At 44.6% G+C, this 15,967-nt stretch overlaps 2 protein-coding genes across 6 annotated transcripts in view; both read right to left on the bottom strand.

The window, feature by feature from the left end:
* Nucleotides 1–3,105, bottom strand: part of LOC109871887 (PH domain leucine-rich repeat protein phosphatase 1-like) — an 81,094-nt gene extending 77,989 nt beyond the window's left edge. The window contains exon 1 of the mRNA XM_020462907.2: nucleotides 1,218–3,105. Within this exon, the coding sequence (XP_020318496.1) occupies nucleotides 1,218–2,805 (1,588 nt within the window). The 5' untranslated portion in view covers nucleotides 2,806–3,105. The remainder of the gene's footprint in view (nucleotides 1–1,217) is intronic.
* A 2,983-nt stretch (nucleotides 3,106–6,088) lies between these two features.
* Nucleotides 6,089–15,967, bottom strand: part of LOC109872244 (phosphatase and actin regulator 1) — an 87,692-nt gene continuing 77,813 nt past the window's right edge. For 3 of the 5 annotated variants that reach the window (XM_031806872.1, XM_031806871.1, XM_020463415.2), the window contains exons 8-12: nucleotides 13,283–13,347; nucleotides 12,298–12,359; nucleotides 11,191–11,331; nucleotides 9,457–9,533; nucleotides 6,089–9,254 (exon numbers count right to left, since the gene is read on the bottom strand). In XM_031806872.1, coding sequence (XP_031662732.1) covers nucleotides 9,239–9,254; nucleotides 9,457–9,533; nucleotides 11,191–11,331; nucleotides 12,298–12,359; nucleotides 13,283–13,347 — 361 coding nt within the window. In that variant the 3' untranslated portion in view covers nucleotides 6,089–9,238. The remainder of the gene's footprint in view (nucleotides 9,255–9,456; nucleotides 9,534–11,190; nucleotides 11,332–12,297; nucleotides 12,360–13,282; nucleotides 13,348–15,967) is intronic. The other 2 variants (XM_020463414.2, XM_031806873.1) reach the window with 2 other exon arrangements.

Here is a 15,967-nt window from a genome sequence, read left to right on the forward strand (position 1 = left end):
TGGGGCTGAGGCATGCAAACCCAGCTTGGCAGGCAGGCAGTTACTGTGACAGTCCAGGATGCAGGGTGTCTGGAGGACAGGGCCCGTGCAGCATTTAAATGACCACAATTTACTGAATACATTTAAGAGCTGGGGTTTTATGGTCCCCCAAGCCCCCCTTACATCCCTCTCTCTCTACCCATCCACTCCTCTATCCCTCTCCCCATCCATCCATCCGCCCACACAGGCATTCATGCCTTTCATTGCAATGATAATGGGCCAAAGCTGTAACAGGGCCCATGTCTGAGGGCCATAAGTTGCAGCGCTGGCTTTGTGGCCATATCATGCGTGTCGATGGGAGCGGAGTGTGCTGCCACGGTTCAACAAAGACGGAGGGAGAGGAGGGAAAAAACAACCACACTAAAAATGTTTTAAAAAAGAGACTGCCTTCAGCAGGGCAACTTTGCCCAAAGCATAGCTTCCCTGTTAATCTTAAAACACCTCATGCCAGTATATACACACAGTCAGGCCTGGTCGGCAAGCCTGAACACGTTAGGTGACGGGTGTTCAAAATGTGTGTGAGCTATACACACACTATGGTGATACTGGATAAGCAGTTATTGTGTGGTGAGCTTCACTTCCTACTTACCTTGTCAACACTTGTTCCCAGAGCCTTATATCTGCCTATCATTATCGTCCTGCATGGAATATGGACTGTTACGCTCACCTCGCCTGTCAAAGTGCACAGTTAATGACAACAGGGAAGAATGGGCCCGCCCTATACCATCTCCAGGGCATTATAACAGAGGACAATAGTCTGTTCCTACACAGGGGATAAGGAGAGGCGAGGTGCTGAAGGGTTGACTTTGAGCACCTGCAGGGTAGACCGAGATCAATGTTACAATGGTATAACATGGCATTTAGCTGCACCATGTAGGCTAATGCCATTCTAATACAAATAGATATTGTAGGCTTTGGAATGACATGCAGGGAGGTGTGCACCAATGCACAAGTGTACATTAGGTGCAACAGTTCCTTCCTTGAAGTGAATTGTGCACAATGATGAAGACAAGGTACATGGCTTTTCCCCTCTTACCAACTTCAAGAGCCGCCTATTAAATCAGGGGCCACTGATTCTCTGACCATGTGTCAACATAAGGCCTGGTGTAATAACATCCACACATCTTTCACACCTCAACAGCGCCTCATAAACAATCATTGAGCAAGTGGCTTTTTACCTGCGTAAAACCGCAACAGAGAGCCAAGCTCGGTGTTCATCCCTTCCTCCTGCACGCGCCACGGGTCCTTAAATCCCAGTTTGAAGAGAAAGTCATTCTGGATCTGGAGAGGCCTTTCGTCTTGCCCAAGCCTCCTGACAGCTTCACCGTGGAGCTGAACGTAAAGTGTGGGACTGGTGTCTCCTGCTGCGTCCCTATCCTGATCGGTCGCCACCGACCCTGTTTTCAAACCTCCTTGCCGATTGTCAGGTTCTTGGATGTTGGGCGTGTTAACTCTCATAAAGGCCCGGGACAATGAGCGACTGCTACTGCTGGGTGGCAGGCTGCCCAGGCTGAGAAGTTTGAGTTGGTCACCTGCCCCCATATCGTTTGCCACCCCACCGTTGCTAAACTTGTAGTTGGCAGCGACAGTGTTGCCATTGGGGAGAATGGGGTCAACATTTGTGGTAGGACAGTCGAGCTCCAGTTCGTCTGAGGAGCTTCCATAGGTTTCGTGGCCCTCCATGGCTCGATCAAAAGTAGGGCTCAGGATGGATGCGTCTGTGCCCAGGATCATGTCGTCACTGAGGGAGTCCCGGTGCTCACTGAGCCGGACCCCTGAGCTGCTGAGGTCATCGAATGCACTGCTGCTCTCCACGTCTGAACCAGAATTGAGCCCGTAGCTGTCCAGTCCGTTCAGCCTCTGTTCTGAATCATAACCGTTAGGAGGATCCAGGTTAGAATTCAGATCCGACGAGTTAGTTATATTATCTTGCGACTCTGAGTCTGGAGTAAAAAGTTTTGCATCTAAATCCTGTTGCCTCTCATCGCCGTTCTCCATAAGCAGTAGTCTCAGCCTGTCACTTGGCTGGTCCGATAGGCCGCCACTGAGTTCTGGGGGTCCCGAATGGTTGCACTTGATACTTCCATCTTCCTTTAGCTTAGACTGGGCGTCATTATATGTATACTTCACATTACAGTTGCCGTTTTGATCAGTCTTTAAGTTGTCTTTACAAAATATACGCAATACAGTGCTCGACTTACTGCAGAGTTTGCTCATACGGAGCGCCATCTCGCCGGCTGTAGTATCCATCGTGCACACCACCGGCCTAGGATATGAAGGCGACGTGAGTTTATCGTGGACGTGTATGGATCCCCTGTGAAGATCCCCTCGCACCCACTCTCTATCTGAAGGCTGTAGTTGCATGTTTTGCCGATGCCTCAACAACGTCTTCCTATCCAGACTCCGAGTATGCAGAGACGCAGAGGAGATGGCCGAGTTCATCTTGGCGCCGAAGGCGGCAGTGACAGCTGAGGTGGCAGTGGTTGCAGAGAGGTTCCTCTTCAGCCTCCTCCGTCTCAACAGGAGCGAGTTGGAGTTACTGGATAAACTCCGACCATTCGTAGATGTGCTTCCATTACTTTTATTCGAAGCACTAGACCCCAACGCAGCATGGGAATTTCTAATATCTAGACGAGAGGCTGCCACATTTCCACCGCCATCATCCACAGGCGTCCCCTGAGCGACAGACAGTCCACTAGGCTTCTTAAACTTATTCGCACTTACATCTGCCGAGCCTATATCAACGACAGTCCGCGCACTTTCCATTTTGGCAAATGAAAAGTACACTAAATCTCCGTGCGTACTTCGCTTAACATCAGCCTTCTACATTAAAAAAGCGCGTCAATATGAGCACAATACAGTAAATATCCGCCGGTTGGGCGGTGTACTTATCCCGCTCTTCATTCACTTATTTGCCTTCGTGCTCCAGTTGGAATCTCCCCTGCTGTACCCGAAAACATTTTTACCAAGGAAATCCGCTAAAAGAGTCTGGACTCGAAGTTTGAGATCGGTACAAGGGCGGAGACGTGACTGTGTGTCTCATTTACACTGAATACTATGGTAGAATATGAAATGAACGTCGGGAGACCGCTTACGCAAATACAGAACGATATATATTCATGATGTGACAAATGGGGCGCAATACGGTATTGCCTTCTGGGAAATGTATTTTAATGTAAGGATTTCATGTTGGAATACCGAAGTAAAAACTACATTTCCCAAATGAAGTGAATGCCCACAGCAGACAATGTTCAGAATGGTGTAAATAGATATGTAATACACAGAAATACGGCTCCTGTTTTGTAGAGCCTTGTCATTTTTAAGCAAAGGGCAACATTTCTGCCGTGCCTTCAGAGCGTATTAATCATACCCCTTGACTTATTCCACATTTTGTGTTGAGACTGAAAAAAAAGAAAGATATTTCTATATATTTTTACCCATCTACACACAATACCCCATAAAGACAAATTGAAAACATGTTTTTAGAATGTTTGCAAATTTATTGAGAAAGAAATACAGAAATCTAATTGACATAATTATTCACACCCTTGAGTCTAAGAGCTTTCCAAACCTAGATTGTGCAACATTTGCCCATTATTCTTTTCAAACTTCTTCAGCGCTGTCAAATTGGTTGATCAATGCTAGACAACTCTGTTCAGGTCTTGCTTTTCAAGTAGATTTAAGTTAAAACTATGTCTCAGCCACTCAGGAACATCTCACTGTCATCTTGGTAATCAACTCCAGTGTAGATTTGGCCTTGTGTTTTAGGTTATTGTCCTGCTGAAAGGTGAATTCATCTCCCAGTGTCTAGTGGGAAGTGGACTGAACCAGGTTTTCCACTAGGATTTTGACTGTGCTTAGCTCCATTCCATTTATTTTTCATCCTGAAAATCTCCCTAGTCCTTAACAATTACAAGCAGACCCATAACTTGATATAGCCACCACTCTGTTTGAAAATATGGAGAGTGGTACTCAGTAATGTGTTGTATTGGATTTGTCCCAAACATAACACTCTGTATTCAGGACAAAAAGTGAATTGCTTTGCCACATGTTTTGCAGTATTACTTAAGTGTCTTGTTGCAAACAGGAGGCATGTTTTGGAACATTTCTATTCTGTACAGACTACAATGTTATTGATCCCATCTTCAGTTTTCTCCTATCATAGCCATTGAACTCGAACTGTTTTAAATTCACCATTGGCCTCAGTGAACTCCCTGAGTGGTTTCCTTCCTCTCCGGCAAATGAGTTAGGAAGGACGCCTGTATCTTTGTAGTGACTGGGTGTATTGATATACCATCCAAGGTGTAACTAATAACTTCACCATGCTCAAAGGGATATTCAATGTCTGCTTTTTTATTTTATTTTGACCAATCTTCCGATAGTTGCCTTATTTGCGAGGCATTGGAAAACCTCCCAGTCTTTGTGGTTGAAACAGTTTCAAATGCACTGCTCGACTGAGGGACGGTACAGATAATTGTATGTGTGGGGTACAGAGTTGAGGTAGTCATTCAAAAATCATGTTAAACACTATTATTGCACATTTTTACACCTAAGCTAATTTAGGCTTGCCATAAAGGGATTGAATACTTATTGACTCAAGACCTTATTTTTTACAAATCAATAAAAAAAAAAAAGAAGTTTAAACTATTCCACTTTGACATTATGTGTAGGCCAGTTCTATTTTTTCTCTCAATTTAATCCATTTTAAATGCAGGCTGTAAACAACTAAATGTGGAAAAAGTCAAGGGTTGTGAATACCATCTGAAGACACTGCAACAACCTTATGCACTGCCCATGTCCTTAGTGAATATCCCTCTTGTGGAATTGTTTGATACCTCGGATTCAACCGTCTGACTATGTAGGAAATTAAGTTACTGTACCTGGAAAATAAACTTGTCAAGTGCATCAAGCATAAAACCATTCTAAAGCCTATATCAAAATGTTACAATAGGAGACGGAACATGTATTTCCCAACACTAATACAAATATATTCAATATCTAGCAGTTTTTTAAAGATTTGTGCTTGCATCAAATACCATGGGAAAATAACGTTAGTCTTCTTGACCAGTGATGACCATCAACTTCAGTTGAGCACCATCTCATCAGGACGCCATTTCACAAGGCCACAACTACTCGCCAACTTGCTGTCCTCAAGGATATTCAATTGTCCTCTTCTGCCACCTAGTGACGCTTCCTCTCAGTATAACGACAATAATCCTGGTCCCAATCATGGTCTGGGGACCCACAGGGTGTGCAGGCATTTGCTGAAGCTCAGTACAAACACTCTTTCCTTATTCTAATGAAGTCATTCAATTAATAATTTAGTACACTTGACTGTACACTGTTCCGAATGCTACCCCAGACCCTTAAAGAGATTATTTGGTACATTTGTATACTTTTTTGGCAATCGTTCTAAAAGTAGCGCTCGCAAGCCTAAAGTGGCCCCTGAATTTTGGGGCCATATGCTGACGTATGTGCACCACGTCATCGCGCTCTCTCTCACTCTGCTGTGTGTGCGCATCTTCCTAGCCGTCACTCAACAGGGCCAGGGGCTGAAGCTCACTGGCTAGAACTCGAATTGCTAGGGTGGCTGGCCTACATTGGGGAAAATGTAGGGAATATGGCACAGCACAGCTTCCAGAAAAACAGTTGCTTTTAAACTAGGGATTTCATGGCAAATTGAAGTAAAACAGTAATTCTGCTCACACGTTATGCATGTATGAACTACACTGACACATCCAGACCAAAATACTTATATGCTGACGTTTGAGCATTAAAAAAATAAACTATACCCACAGTGTTAGTAGGTTACAGTGTAACAACTAGGCTGAGTAGTACAACAGTTGGACTTACTTGATTTAAACTCTTGGCTCCTATAAGGTGCAGAGGCCGTGGAATAACGTCTTCCATCACTCTGATCGGGTCATGTTTTTCCCAGGTCACACCAGTGCTGCTCTCGGTGATCTATGCCTGAACGTCTCGCCAACTGTTTTAAATCCTGGAGTACGACTGAAACGCTGAAATAAATTGACACCAGTCAAAAAGGTGATTGCTGGGAAAATCCTTTTAGTAAAAGATTTATTGGACAGACACAAAATCAGGTCTACCTGTTACATGCATTGTCCACCTGTGCAAAGTAAAGCATGACAGAGGGTAGGGTATGGGAGACTCCTGTAGTTCTGTACATAGGATTAGTTATACATTACTCTACTGGTGTAACAAGGGACCTTTAAGTATACTCAAAACTTATTTCTGAGATGTTTAAACAAGTCAGTGTGAACACTTGCATGTCATGGAAGTATTAAAAAGACAATTGTCAACGGGGTGGCCAGGGCCATTATAACCATGTGATTGTTATACCATGTCAAAATGGACTTTTCAGTTTGACGAAAACAGTTTGAAAATGAGATGTTCATCTAAATATGAAACCCAAAAACAACAAGTGGCACATCCAGACTATTCGGGATCAGGAGCTTCCCTAACCCATAAAACGAGAGGATAACCCATAGAATTACATAGTGATTTATACGATCTCTGTGGGATAACCTCTTCAAATGAGAGAGACTGAAGAGGTTGTAATCAATGTAAAGATCCAATAGCATAAATGAGATACCGACACAAAATAAGCTTTGAGATGAAAGGGGATGGAATGAGAGCCAAAGTAGTAAGGCTACGTAAGTATTTTACTCAAATCACATTAGCTCCAATTCCTGGGCAGCCATAGACCCAATAGCCTCTGACGGTAATATTGCCTTTTGCTTTGAGATAATATACGTCAAACAAATGATCGTACAAAGACTGCAACATACAGAATGATGTTTAATAGAGACATGGTGGTCATTCACATGGCAAATGGAAAGGAATCTATATTTCCAAATAGGAGAAGAAGAATAATGCTCATTTTCAAATGACTTAATTCTCTCCACGTACACGTAACAGGAAAAAGAGTTTATTGCGGAATTTATATTCCTCAATTCCAACATGACACCATCCTCATGCTATGCGGCGATTTGTCAATAGACAAAATGGAGAAGGGCCTCCTCAATGTATTGATCAAAATCTTTAAGATTCTACAAAAATGCCCAAAACGTGTTGGGGGAAAACATGTGGGTGGCATGATGCTGGAATCAAAAAGGTAGCTGGTTTGAGCAGAAAAAGGTTTTACTTCCTTAAGGTACCCCAAAGAAAATTAGATAAACATGTCGGGATAATACTGTAAATGAGAATAACCCGTGTAATAAATTAAGCAATATGTTGAACATAAATGCGTCAAACTCATATAACATATAATGAATGACCCAGTCGCTGATAACCAAATGTGCAGTACCTTCTATGTTCCAGAATGTTTTTGTAAATTTCATTGGGGCATCGTCTCACAGAACTACAACGATGTTCAAAATGACAGAGCATGTCTTTTTGTTCATACATTTTCCTATGCAGGTCCATGGACCTGTCTGGCCCTTCACCATAACTAATCTATGTCTTATGACAAGCAAACCTTTTCATATAGCAATTTTAAGAGTAAAGCATATTGGGTAGCATTTAAAAACAACTCAAAACAGTGGCCAATAAGAATCCAATCCCGATATGACCATCGGGGCCTTTTGTAAAATCACAACAACAAAAACTGAAATGAAAGAGAGGACCATTTCCAAGATGAGTAAAAAAAAGAAGAAAAAAAAAAAGAATACTCTGATTTAAATATCCACAGTAAGAAAACGAGAACAAACACAAAAACAGGGTTTTCATACAGTTTGCCAAGAGGCAGAAAGAATATTGCTTGTTCTTAAATAGACACAGGAAGATGAAAAAAAAGACAAATCCCCCCCAAAAAACAGAACCAAGTGCAGGGCACTCACATGAGCAGAGTTCATTAAACATAAGAATGCAAAAACGAGAGAAAAGCTTGATCCTCAACAATAAATAATAAAAACCATAAAGTATTCCTGGATGGCAAACCAAGGGTTCCGTTCTAAATGGCACCCTATTCCCCATTTAGTGCGCTACTTTTGACCAGGGCCCATATGGCTCTGGACAAAGGTAGTGCACTTTATAGGAAATAGGGTGCCATTTGGGAAGCATATTCTCTCTTCCCGGAGGAAGTCTATATTCAAACGTCAGAGGCCTGTGACATCCCCTGAAGCCACAACTCAGTTTAAAAATCAAAGCACCACTTTTAAAAACTAAACTAAAATGATTTAAAAAGCTGTTCAACCTTAACACATATATACAGTTAGTGCATTATCTGCCTGCTGCATTGTTCATTGAATTGACCCTTAAGATCCCAACATGAAATGGACAATATTGAAGTGTGATTCTCTTGTTACTTTCATGTCTGTATAAACACAATGTATATTTGGAGAGTGGAAACAAAACAAAAAAATAGTCTGCACTCTCAAATTCACAGTTAGCAATAGACAACATTGTCAGTAACAGTGGGAATTGAACTGCCCATGTCGGGGAGAAGTATTGGTGAGATTACATAATGACACCGGGTGAGCCCCAGAGGGCGCTATAACCCAAGGAGAGCAGAGGAAAAATATTGCACACAATTCTGGAGTGTCGTATGGATCCCCCACTTCTTTTTCTCTTTCACCATTCAAACACTACAGGTGACTCTACAAACAACACTAGGTTAATCTTAACCAAGCCAGGATAACGTTGTCCAAGTGGTTGAAGTCCATCTCTCCCAAGGTCCATGGGTAGACGGGTTAAAACTGTCCTTTTTGATGAAGAGAGAGTGAGGAAGTGGAGGCTCCGCTCACCAAGAGCAACAGATCAATCACAGCCAAGAATGACACCGTGAGGGAGGGGCACAGGTGTCATCACAGCCAGTCAATGATGAAGATGGCAGGTGTCCAATCCCAACCAGCCTATCCCACTACCATCATCCCCAAAGCACGGAGGTGCTTTCCCGAGCGTTCAGCACTATGGTGTGGGACCAGCTAGTCAGTTACACAGAAAGAAAAGATGGGTGGGAATGGGGGGGGGAGATTATGTGCTACTAAATCAGGTGTCCATCTACTGTTTGTCTCTGGAGGAGAAGCTACCGACCAACTCAGTTGCAGGGTATTGAAAGGCATTTCAGATCAGAAGACATGGCCTTATTGTAGAAATGGGCACCATTTACTGTCCAGCACTTATGGTTCTCAGTGGAAAACAGCCAGTCTGTCCAGCGTTCCAATTAGACAGTGATGGTCTATGGTCTGTGAAACCTGAGGGAGAAAGGAGCAGAAAATATTGCCATTTGTACAGATTCCAAAGGTCAAATATTGCAACTCCATTATTATAAGTATGCTATAAACATATATCAAGTATTCACAGGTTTGTACAGCCATTGCTTTCCACCATGACATTCAGGGGTGTTCATCCTTACAAATGCATAGCATTAAAACACGCCAACGCACAGCTCTTTACCTGGTTAAATGGCGACTTGACTCATGCACTTCCATCTCGTTGCTCTTGAAATCGTTGAGTTCCTTCCGTATGGCTGCCTGTAAGGGACAAACAGAGGGGGAAACAAAGGGTTAGTGCCAAGACTAAAAGAAAGTCACGCAGTCTTGCGCCGTGTCCTTTTAGAGACACTTTATACATAATTTACTCGCTTCTTAAGGTCAAGAGTGAATAAACTTAATTCTCTCCACTAAACACTCTTCACTCGCTCTCATTTCTCCACCCCTTCCCCTCCCACTGGATTGAGAAATGGAGCAACAGGAAAGTGCCAGCTAGGCATATTTTAGACGGTGAATCTTCACATCGTGGGAGAACTTGTTAAGCAAACTGTCTGCATTAGCTTGTCATCCTGAAGTCTGCAAGATGTGTGCTCGCATCATGACCCGTCTTACACCCCTCCCCATCCTGCGATTTCCAGCTGTGTCGCGGCATCATTACCCCTCCTACTCTGTGGCTGGTTAGCGCAAGTTGCTGCATCAGGCGGATGAGATTTCAACATTTACAAGGGTGAATAATGACATCTTACAAAATGACTCAAATCATTCTCGTCATCTTCCCCTTGCTTTTAATCTATTGAGATAACACCAGAGGCACCTCCTTTAAGTTTTGCATTGTGCAACCAGCACTTTGTCTCTGATTAGATAATATAAATGCCTAAAATGAACTTGTCCCAAAAAGGATGACTCTTCCAGGAACGACATAGGTGACTCAGTCGGGACTTTTGGATAATCCCCCTGGCATGTTCCGACACAGGCCGGCGATGTCACGGACAAGTCTAATTAACAGGATGACACAGGGGAACATCTCGTCATCTCATCCCCTGAGCAGTGTCGGATGCTACTGAACTGAAAACAGGAAGACATAACAGCCCCGACCTCTGGTAACTTAAGACGCCAGGAAAGTGATCTAATGTCAATGGAGCGTGTGCAGTTAAGGGCGAGAGGTCCTGCGGCAGTGTCTGTCCTTCTCCCCCGTTACAGTCTTATGTAACGCCGGGGAACATTGTGTAACGGAAGGCAGAATTAGCGAACTTCACCAAAATGGTCCTCAGGTGTTGACCCCGTATGCTCAGATCCCAGCGCTGCTGCTCACGTCACAGGGATAACTGAGGGAGAGAACGGCTCACTCTTCTCAGAACGACAGAGCTCATTAAAAAGTCAGAACCATGTTCTGACAGCTGGCGTACGGCGGATTGCTCGGGGGTGTTGACTCGGAGTGGTAAGGGGGGGGGGGGGAGACAACAACGACGACATCTGAACGAATAAACAGCAGCACTGGAAGTGCTGTGAGGAGACGAGCACAGATCTCCTAGCATTGAACTTCTGCATTATGCTTTGCTTTGAGCTCTGAACTGAAGAACGGAGAGGGATTGATCCAGGGCAGTCTGCTGAGAGAGAGGCTATAACAGCAGAGGGGAAGTAGAACAACAGGCTTTGAACCTTTGTTTGGACCTAAATAATAGATAGAGGAAGAGATGGGAAGATCCACATTGTGAGGCTGAAAATGTTAATATGCTCCCGAGGGCTGTGCATGTGTACTGTAGGCATACATGGTTCTCTCTGCAGCATCTACAGACTTTAAATAAGCTATATATACACACACACAACCTCAAAGGACATTTGATGCTAAATGACAATGCCTAACAAAGCGCTGAGTAAATATCTCTTAACCCACCCATCCATCCCCACCACTACTTGCCTTGTCGGCTGCTGTGAGGCGTGTCCAGGGTTTGTCTGCCCGCCGGTCGTGTTCCGGGGCGTCAGACACCTCTACGTAGTCACTGAAGCGGATCAGGATCTTCGCCTGTCTCAGCTCCTCCACCGTGGGCCTCTGACTCAGCTGGAACAAAACAGAGGATCAGTAACTATCTGGGACCGTATGCAAAAGACATTTCAGAGTAGGAACCCTGATCTAGGATCAGGTCCCACCTGTTCCTATACTATATAAACTGATCTTTGGTCAGGACTCTAAAAGCTACTAGGTTGAGTGTCTTCCCAGCTTCGATACAGCTTGGTTTCTGAAATGACCTCGTTATACTGTACTCCACATGATAGAGTAGTGCGTTGGGAGTATAGCCTGTACAGAGCAAAGAACACTAAGTCAACCTTTGACCAGGAGGCGGCAAATCAGGCCTGAACGCTACTGAACTGAAGGTAACCTAAACATCAATAGAGCTTGGTTTCTAAAACCACCAAGTTATACCGACTGATCAGACTAGTGAATTTGACTAAATACTAGCCCCTGGGGCTAAATTACTACATCTGGTAGTGGGATAAAGGGCTTATTTTTTTACTACGAGAATGAAAGACTCGTAGTTGTGCATGAGCTCCCGATCATTGCGGTATGCTCACGAAGCGGAAGCAAGTACAGAACTGTACAGCTGCTCCAGCGAATCCCTGGGACGACAGCAAGGTGTTTGTAGAGACAGCAGGTGCAGGAGACAGTGCTGCTATGCAATTCAAGGTGATAGGAACATGCCCAACACCTCACTGTGGGGCAGAGATAATCTGGCTTGGGTCACTGATAGGCCAAGGGCACTGAAGATGCGATCGTCTCCTGGGGTGACCTTGGGTATTATAGTGCTGTGACACCTTTCTCTCCTCTCACCCCGAGCGAGTCATTTTTGTGCTTTTTGCTTTGCTGTGTGAATGTTCTGTCACATCCAACACCTTAGAGAACAACAGGGAGCGTTTGGCAGTTGGCACGCTGTTTGCGCACGGGGGGGTTATGCAGCATTTTTTCTAAAGCTATTTAGATAGAATTGGCAGTTGAACCGGTTTTTGGGACACTCCTTTCCTTCCTTACCTTTCGTGTTAGTCGGCGTTTTATCTCCCGCTTCTCCTCCAACTCCTCCTGCTCGTTGCGCGCTGTGGGAAACACAAGGGAGCAGAGGGTAGACAGTCTCAGGGCACAACATGGTGGCAAGTGGGCTGAGGTGCTTGGACAACATTTCAACACTACTGGAAGGAGAATAAACACCTCATTTGCATAATGTAGCTGATTAAAAATGCAGCAGCACTTCTTAATATTCAACGGCGCTGAATTTCTCAAAGCCTTAAACTGTTTATCGTTGCCTCTTTTTAATGTCGGACTATTTAGATGGCAGAAACGGGGGGGGGGGAAGGGAAAAGCAGTCTCCCTATCCAGCATTCCCACATGGCTAGTTCTTCCACGTTCATTAACATGGAGTTGGTCGGCTCGTTTAAAAGTTACATTAAAATAACAAATCGCTCGCTTCTAGGGAACGTCGGGACTAACTCAGACCAAAAGTCACATCCAGTTTTGCTCAGAAGAAAGAAATATTCCCACTAGAGATTCCCCTTCGCCTGTTCCACAGATGCTCTCCAAACTACCAGACAAGCACTCCCCAGCCTCAGAGAGAAGGAGGTAAAAAGCAAAAAGGAGGCAGAGGACCAAACACATACTAGACTAGCTAATCTAAAAGCACACCAGAGTTCCGTGTTAAATACGTAACGATGCCACTCCTCTCTTGATTTGGAGTGCCAGTCCCAACAGAACGTTCAAAGACGTGCCCTATTTATCTAACCTAGGCAGTGTTGTGGGGGGAGACTTTCGTTCCTGGAGTCTTACAGTTGCGACCCGTGTCTCCCTCTTCTCTACGAATAATAATGGTACAAATCGGGTTAGTCAAGTCGTCACTGGGAATAGCAGTAAACGGGGGAACATTAGTGTGGCTTTATAAGAGCGGTGAAGATTATCAGGAAATGGCTGTTGTCCTGTTTATATATAATGATGGTATGTTATAATGATAAGGAGTAGAGGTACATACAATACTCACGTTTCAGGATATTCCGCTGTTCCAGCTCCTCAGCACTGGGCCTCTGACTCAACCGCCTGCACGAAAACACAACCAAAAACGCACACGGTCAAAATCAACCGCACAGCAAACACGGTCCAAGGCAACCTCCAACCAACATGATAAACCCCTGAGTAACAAAACCAAACACGGTCCAAGGCAACCTCCAACCAACATGATAAACCCCTGAGTAACAAAACCAAACACGGTCCAAGGCAACCTCCAACCAACATGATAAACCCCTGAGTAACAAAACCAAACACGGTCCAAGGCAACCTCCAGCCAACATGATAAACCCCTGAGTAACAAAACCAAACACGGTCCAAGGCAACCTCCAACCAACATGATAAACCCCTGAGTAACAAAACCAAACACGGTCCAAGGCAACCTCCAACCAACATGATAAACCCCTGAGTAACAAAACCAAACACGGTCCAAGGCAACCTCCAACCAACATGATAAACCCCTGAGTAACAAAACCAAACACGGTCCAAGGCAACCTCCAACCAACATGATAAACCCCTGAGTAACAAAACCAAACACGGTCCAAGGCAACCTCCAACCAACATGATAAACCCCTGAGTAACAAAACCAAACACGGTCCAAGGCAACCTCCAACCAACATGATAAACCCCTGAGTAACAAAACCAAACACGGTCCAAGGCAACCTCCAGCCAACATGATAAACCCCTGAGTAACAAAAGCAAACTTTGGCAACTAGCCCAATCTCCACAGACAACCGTAAGAATCAAGTCAAATTACCATTCTAAAGAAACACATGCAAACATGAATAAATTCCCCCTCAATTTAGCAGCTCACTACTTCGGTGCGTGTCGTTTCAGGACAAGTCCTAAGACCACGAGCCAAATCACGAGGGAAATTGTCAGTTTCTCTTCCTACACGTCTAGCCAGTTAGTCACTCCCCTGCTGTCACTTCTCCTTTAACGGACTCCATCCTGCCAGTGTAATCTAAGTGACCGTTTGAGTGACAGCTTGAGTGCCAGGCAGCACCGGTGTCAACTATGGCCGAGTTGGCACGCCAGGACTGGTGGCATCTCAGTCAGTGCAGAAATCTACACCCATTATCTGCCAGACATGAATAGAAACTGACTGAATTCAAGGCAGTGAGCAGGTCTCTTTCCTTCATCTTCGTGTATTTGTTAGACCAGCACCAGTATTCTCAAGATCATCATGTGCATAGAAGACTCCTTTGCTTCATTGAGATCCTAAAGTACTTCCAGATGGATTACCCTCTTTACAACATCTGGTACACACACACACACACACACACACACACACACACACACCTCTATTCTCCCTCCTAGTTACTTTATCTAGGGAAGTCACATTGAGGGAGAGTGAGCGAGAGCACAGGAGAGAAGGAAAGAAGGATCTCGGCAGAAAGAAAAAAAGTAGGGAGAATGCAAGAGTTAAGAAAAGACCGTAAATGCATTGAAACGATGCCATTCCTAATTTGATTTTACCCTCGTCTTTTATTATGCCTGCCAGGTCTACGAGAGAGATCTCTCGTATCAAATCTCCACAACGAACCAAAACAACGACTACTTCCGGCGCCGACAGAGATGGCCGCTTCGCGTTCCTAGGAAACTATACAGTATTTAGTTTTTTTACGTGTTATTTCTTACATTGGTACCCCAGGTAATCTTAGGTTTTATTACATACAGTCGGGAGGAACTACTGGATATAAGAGCAACGTCAACTCACCATCATTACAACCAGGAATACGCCTTTCCCAAAGCGGATCCTGTGTTTTGCCCACCACCCAGGACAATGGATCGGATCCCAGCCGGCGAACCAAAACAACGTCACCGTAAAAAAAGGGCAGATAAAGCGGTCTTCTGGTCAGGCTCCGGAGACGGGCACATCGCGCACCGCTCCAGAGCATACCACATGTCCAGTCTCTTGAAAACAAGGTTGATGAAATCCGAGCAAAGGTAGCATTCCAGAGAGACATAAGAGACTAACGTTCTTTGCTTCACGGAAACATGGCTCACTCGAGACACGCTATCGGAGTCGGTACAGCCAGCTGGTTTCTTCACGCATCGCGCCGACAGAAACAAGCATCTTTCTGATAAGAAGAGGGGCGGGGGGGTATGCCTTAGGATTAACGAGACGTGGTGTGATCATAACATACAGGAACTCAAGACCTTCTGTTCACCTGACTTAGAATTCCTCACAATCAAAATGTCGACCGCATTATCTACCAAGAGAACTCTTCGATTATAATCACAGCTGCATATATTCCCCCCCAAGCAGACAGGCAGCCCTGAACAAACTTTATTTGACTATGTAAACCACATATCCTGAGGCTGCATTCATTGTAGCTGTGGAATTTAACAAGGCTAATCTGAAAACAAGACTCCCTAAATTCTATCAGCATATTGATTGTGCTACCAGGGCTGGTAAAACCCTAGATCATTGTTATTCTAACTTTCGCGACGCATATAAGGCCCTCCCCCCCGCCCTCCTTTTGCAAAAGCTGACCACGACTCTATTTTGTTGCTCCCAGCCGAGACTAAAACAGGACGCTCCCGCGCTCAGGTCTGTTCAACGCTGGTCCGACCAATCGGATTCCACGCTTCAAGATTGCGTCGATTGGGATATGTTCCGCACTGCGTCAAATAACATTGAAGAATA

This window comes from Oncorhynchus kisutch, linkage group LG27, assembly GCF_002021735.2.
Source record: "Oncorhynchus kisutch isolate 150728-3 linkage group LG27, Okis_V2, whole genome shotgun sequence".
Classification (NCBI taxonomy): Eukaryota; Metazoa; Chordata; class Actinopteri; order Salmoniformes; family Salmonidae; genus Oncorhynchus; species Oncorhynchus kisutch.